At 39.1% G+C, this 6,513-nt stretch overlaps 1 protein-coding gene across 1 annotated transcript; it reads right to left on the bottom strand.

Annotated features, from left to right (window-relative positions):
- Positions 1 to 937: 937 nt before the first annotated feature.
- On the bottom strand, positions 938 to 2,785 carry LOC129003547 (uncharacterized). Its single transcript, XM_054431843.1, has one exon. The coding sequence runs from the start codon at positions 2,783 to 2,785 to the stop codon at positions 938 to 940; it is 1,848 nt and encodes a 615-aa protein (XP_054287818.1).
- Between the last annotated feature and the right edge of the window lie 3,728 nt (positions 2,786 to 6,513).

Here is a 6,513-nt window from a genome sequence, read left to right as displayed (position 1 = left end):
CTTTGTATAAGATAAGTAAATTGATATTGATGTTCATTGATAGGTTAATAAGTTGATAATAGTAAAGTATTATATGATGTAAATAGATTATAGTAGATATTCATGTATATATGATGTAAATAGATTATAGTAGATATTCATGTATGTATTTATGAAAATGGATTAAGTAATGTTTGTTTCCCTGTCGGTTAGCCATAAACTGTATGGCATATCCAGTTCCGCCACGGGGAGGCCAGGAAACGTCGGAACCATATTTATAATTATTTATATAGTAAATGAAATAAATTGTTTATATAGTTAATGAAGAAGTGTGATGATATTGACGAAAGTAACATTGGTTGAAATAGTTTTAGTATATTAAGATAGAAGATGGTAGTAAAAATGCATATGTATTAATGAAAGATTATTAATAATACTGTGGGGTAGTGGATTAGCAGTAGTTTATGAATACAAAAATAAAAACCTATGAACTAATGTTTGTTTCCCTGTCAGTTAGCCATAAACTGTATGGCATGTCCAGTTTCGCCACGGGGAGGCCAGGAAACGTGAAAGCATATTTACAGTTATATAGATTAACAGTAATAGTATTTCAATTAAAAAATATGGTAGTAAATATTTATAAATATAATAATGTAAATCAATTATGTAATGTTTGTTTCCCTGTCAGTTAGCCACAAACTGTATGGCATATCCAGTTCCGCCACGGGGAGGCCGGGAAACGTCGGAACCACAAACGGTAACACAATACACACTAAACACCCAAAAACACACAAAACACACAAAAACTCACAAAACACACAAAACACACAATAATAAACTAAAGTTCGGGGACTTTTGTTAAGGCAGACCCCCTGTCGTACTGCCATGGATGTCAAATCACGACGGGGAGTTTTGTTTAAGCAGATCCCCTAGCCTACTGCTTAAGTCAAAGTAGTAATTAACGTAGGAGCTCGTCGTATACAATGTTCTTTGCATAGGCAACTCCTTCGTGGACCCTGTCAGGATGGACCAGAACAACGATGTCGTCAGGATGTCTGACTCTACTGAGAAGGACGTACAGTTGACCATGCGTAAAACAGTCACTGCGAAGATCGACTCCGACACGATCAATCGTCTGGCCCTGGCTTTTGTGGCCAGTCATGGAATAGGCCAGCATGAGAGGAAACTGAAGACGGCGGACGCGAAGCGGAGACCCCTCGACAAACGGGAAAACGAATTGAATCCGGGGAATACAAATCGGATCGCGTTGTCCAGGAAGTCGCACTGTGATCAGACGAGGTCTAATAGCGGTCACGATCACTTTAGTGCCGTTTACGAGTCCACTGTCAATGTTCAGGTTCCTCATGACGAGACACACGGAGCCAATCTTTAGTCGCAGGACATGGTCTGGCACGCCCTTGCCAGTAGCCTGGTTCAACAAGTGAACGTCTACATCCATACCATCGTCGTTCTCCTTGTCCACAGAATCAGCACTTCTCAACTCATGAACGAAGCCGTCCGTCAGGTTGAGAACAGTGTTGTTGATCTGCTGGACATTGGCATTCATGGTTGAAAGAATAGCCCGGCCAGCGATTCTATCTGTATGGCTTAGGTCACAAACGGGGAATACAAAGTCAACTAAATCGTGTAGTGATGTCACATATCTAATACCGCTCAAAGGAATCAGACTTGAGCAGCCACGGCCTTCTTCAAAATCAACAGATCTAATTGTTCCATTGCCTACTTTAAGGAGAAACTCAGAGTACGCAGTGGAGCCAGAAGTTCTGTGAGGGGTGGACAGGGAAAAGATTTTGAAGCTTGACCACAGAGATGACGCACACAGTGATACACAAGCAATGTCTGCTGGAGTACGAGCTTTAGCTACAACTGGTGCGATCTGACGGAAATCTCCGCAGCAGAGGAAGATCTTGTCCCCAAATGGCTCAGGTGAATTCATGAGGTCACGCAGAGATCTGTCGATGATTTCAAAAATGTACCGGTGAGCCATCGGGGCCTCATCAAAAACTATGAGCTGGGCTGCTCTGATGAGTTCTGCACGCTGAGATCCGTTGGTCAAGTTCCAATACCCAGTGCCATCGCCGAGATCAAGTGGCAGCCTAAACATACTATGTGCTGTCGTGCCACCAGGCAGACTACCAGCAGCAATGCCGGAGCTAGCGACAGCAATAGCAACCCTGTTAAGACTACGAACGTATGCGAGGATCACATGAATTAAGAAGGTCTTGCCGTAACCACCAGGTCCGTCGAGGAAGATAAGTTTTATGGACCGACTACCAACCTGGCCATGTAATATCGATCTTACATAATCAAACACCACTCTCTGGTCGTTGGAAAGCTTTGGTTCCCACTCATCTACTAGTGATCTCTGTTGATTCTCACCGTAGATGAGTAGTTCCCTATCCAATTCTGTTGTGTCGTCATATACAATGGGCAGACCGTGGTCGGCCAAGCAGGACCCCTGACGGCGAAGACTTCGATCGATTTCAATCAGACCCAGCTTGAAAGCAACGTCGTGATCAAGAGGATTCCGCTCCAAATGGTCCTCACACAATGTATCCCGGAAAGCATCCCACAAGAGGGCCGCAGGAGCTCCCATGTTACAAAGTAGAACAAAGAAAGAGCGGAGCCTCGGGCCGACCATAAATCGAGCAGCTTCCTTCAGTGCCTGGTGGTACTCGTCCTCGTCCTCAACCAAACCGAGGGTGCGCGCTACCTGTTGATATGTCGTGCAACCATCACCACCACGAGCAAGCAGGTCGGCGTATCCACGGCACGGTATGACCATTAACAAGAGTCTAAGAAAATACTGCTCACTCCTGTTTGGTGAAACCCAGAAGAGTCGACAGATCTTTTGGCCACGTTTTCTGGAAGTTAAGAAGTGCTTGTATAGTTATTTAGATAAAGAATATAAAAATAGACAGTTAACCAATTCCCTGATACGTTCAAAATATATAGGGCCTAATTGGAAATTTAAGTTATGGTTATAATATTTAAATAAATTATCTGTGTGCTAAATAAATACCTCTCTAAAATGTTTAAATCCCACCCATAACTCGAATTTTCTATGATATGTTGTGATATGTGATTTATTTCGGATGGATACAAAAAATCTGGGATTATTGTGGGATAGATGATACTTGTAGCTGCTAATCCATGGTTTATTCATAGGGCTTTTCATTATTTTTTGTGAATTTATAACTCATTAGCATTTACTTGTTTTATAAGTTTTACTTGACCCCGACTAATTGAACCACGTATAGATCCTGAGGTTAACTGTTCTAGAGTAAAATATTGAAATAGTTAAAATTAAATATTAAAATTAAAATATTAAAACTATTAAAGCATAATTGCCAACTGGTCAACCTGCAGGCTTAGATAAATTTAATGTTCCGAGACTTGTTCTGGACAGTTGTGGCAAGTTATTACATCAGTAGACCCGCGGACTCTTGCATTCTTGCATATTCATCACAGATTGTGCAGACCAGCGGCCTCTGATTCCTACTTTATTATTACAAGTTGTTATCTCTTGCAGATTGCACTGGTAAATGATTAGTTTCTACAAAAATCCAATTACTTTAGTGAGAAGTAACTAACAGATTGGGTACCCCAATAAAGAATACTTGTTTAAGCTTACGCTGCTTTAACATAGAATAAGAGGTGTTTATTCTGTACCTATATCTTCATAGAAGATGAGGTATATTTATTTAGATTGAGCATAAACGGGTTAAAGCTATTGAGTAAACCAATGAGATTGAATGATTTTGCGATAATAGCATGGCCTTCTGCCATAATGTTCCTCTTGAATCTCTTTGTTGCAATATCGAAGTTATAGCCTTATAATTAGCTCTTTAAAAATCAATATCTACATTTTTCACCCCGCCAATTATGTTTTCGAGATATTATTTTAGCCCTCACCGACTGACTGACTGACTCACTCATCTCTAATTCTCCCACTTCCCACTTACCTAGGAGGCTGAAATTTAATACACTGATTCTTTAGGCATTTAATAGGAAAACTAAGTGGTTTTTATTCTGATCGGACTCTCGGGCTCCACCCCAGTGGCTCTGGAGTTTCCCATGTTAACCTAATGAGTACTCATATTTAAATGGAATTAATGAATCATAACAGCTGTTTCAATTAAACAAGTTGGTTCTGTTCTATGATGTTCAATAGCATTAAAGTTACAAGGATTACCAACAGAGTGCAGCACTATTATTTTGTTTAAATATTTGACAGCAGCTAATTTGAAACCAAAAGGTGAGTGAGCGTAGCGAACGAACTTCAACCCGGAGGCAAGGTAGCGTAGCGAACGAGCTAACCTGAAGGCAAGTGAGCGCAGCGAACGAGCTCCAACCGTAAAGGTGAGTGAGCGTAGCGAACGAACTTCAACCAGGACGTGTGAGCGCAGCGAACGAGCTCCAACCTAAAGGTGAGTGAGCGTAGCGAACGAACTTCAACCAGGACGTGATTGAGCCATGCGAACGAGCTCACATATGAAGTTAAACGGGGCAAAGCCCGCGGGTACAGCTAGTTAATTTATATAACGACTAATTAATCATAATTTTGCACATGCAAATACGCTTTTGTTTAATTAATGTAGCATGGTCTATGTGCTGTGGGTATTTAATCGTACAATTATATATAATCCGTAAAGTATTTAGATTGCAAAGCTGTGGCTGGTGACGAATGTACAATCAGACAAGAGCGGATATTAAACGTTTCCCGGAGTTTGCGAGACTGGTCGTCATAGACTGAAACTCATATGTTTGCTGTTTTCACGAGCTACTCCAGGAAATACGTTAATAACTTAGTCAGGCTGATATAATGAATTATGTCATGTAAATCCAAACGACATTGTTACTTTTAGATTTAGTCCCCTCAGTTTTCCCCTTTTAACTAGACAAAACGTTTTCGTAAATCTAAACCGTTATATTATTTTACTAAGTTAAAACTATTCATTTTTCCCTTTATTTATTTTGCGACTTTCAAAATGTCCGTTAACAAAATATGTAAATCAGTTTGTGAAGCTTAGACACATTGTAGGTATTTATATTTGGATCTGAATCAACACAAGAATAATAAAACTTTTAGCCTATTTAACAGTACTAACATGATTGTTATAAAAAACATTATCCTTAAATTACTGTTAAACATAACTTTTACAGTAGCAAATAAAACAAAACTTGCTATTTTGTATAAAGGAAGATCCAAATGATTGAGATTTTTCAATTAAAATACTTTGGACGCCACTATGTGCGTCAATTCGCTCGCTCACACACCTTTCACTGCTCTTTTTCACATCTAGGCTATACCGTATTTTTAAGTTTTGGACTGGCAATTGTTAAATATGGGAAATATGCTTTAAAAATACAAATATTTTCATTGAAGCGTTGTTGTAAGCCTAACGGTTACGGTGATAATTTAAACAATAGTAAATTTAAAATGCCCATTTTTATGGAGAATAAACTATTGTAGTTTACTTGTTTATGGATATATTTTTATACAATTTGGCAATATTGTAAATTTCATACTAAGCTATCAAAATTTAAATTAACAAGCACACCTCATTAAGTTACCTAATCTGTACCAGCAAACCTAAGCACTAATTTAAATAGGAAATAAATCTGACAAGTTTAAGGGAATATTTTAGTGGAAATCTAGCCAGACAATTGTAAATTCGCTTAGTCTGCAGGTTTGTTGTGGCGGGGGTATGCAATAAAAAGCAACAGGAAGCATTCCACTGTGATTTGACGATTTGGGGTCCACATTGGTCTTAGAAACATAATTTAACACATTTTTTTTTTAAATTGTATTTCTTTAATTGCAGGTAAATGGTTAAAAACGACGTGACGTAGTACGAAATATACGGAGGCACTGGTACACTTATGAACATATTGTAACTATATGATTTAATTTGTAAAAGATCAGCTTAAATTGTATAATACTGCAAATAATAGTAAAATTATCGATGTATTAAGGCCTGGTCCAAAAACATACAAAAAATGTCATGGATCCTTATTTATTTCCATAATCAATTATACGATTTTGAAAATAGTATAACATCTCGAAACTCTATTTTTACTGGTATGGTAAAAAAAAGTAAACTGAAAGGTTGAATTTGTCGCCTAGTGTGGCCACCCCCAGCGACTCTGTCGTCACGACAAAGTCGCGTGAAAAAAAGTCGCCGCGACAAAATCGCCAAGTGTGGCCCTAGCCTAAGATAACATGGGGAGCGTATTTGTCGCCGTGACCAAATAACGCTCCCGGTCGCGTTTATTTTTCTGTCGCCGGTGGTCGCTGGTCGCGAGTCGCTTAGTGTGGCCGCCTCCATTTAATTTAATGCTACGCACTTTCATTCATTGTCTTCGCGACTTTGTCGCCGCGACAAAGTCGCTAAGTGTGGCCCTAGCCTTAAATTCACTTTGTTCTATTTTGTCTTTGATGCTCTATTTTTGTGTTATTTCTGTGTCATATTAATTGTACCTGCAACTGAATCAACTTAAATTATTGAA

The sequence above is a fragment of the Macrosteles quadrilineatus genome, unplaced genomic scaffold, assembly GCF_028750875.1.
Source record: "Macrosteles quadrilineatus isolate MER2022 unplaced genomic scaffold, UCM_ALF_1.0 Scaffold_9__3_contigs__length_116548681, whole genome shotgun sequence".
NCBI lineage: Eukaryota > Metazoa > Arthropoda > Insecta > Hemiptera > Cicadellidae > Macrosteles > Macrosteles quadrilineatus.
This window is presented reverse-complemented; position numbering and strand designations above follow the sequence as displayed.

Coding starts and splice junctions, on each gene's coding strand:
- LOC129003547 (XM_054431843.1), bottom strand. CDS start 2,785: ATGGTCATACCGTGCCGTGGATACGCCGACCTGCTTGCTCGTGGTGGT.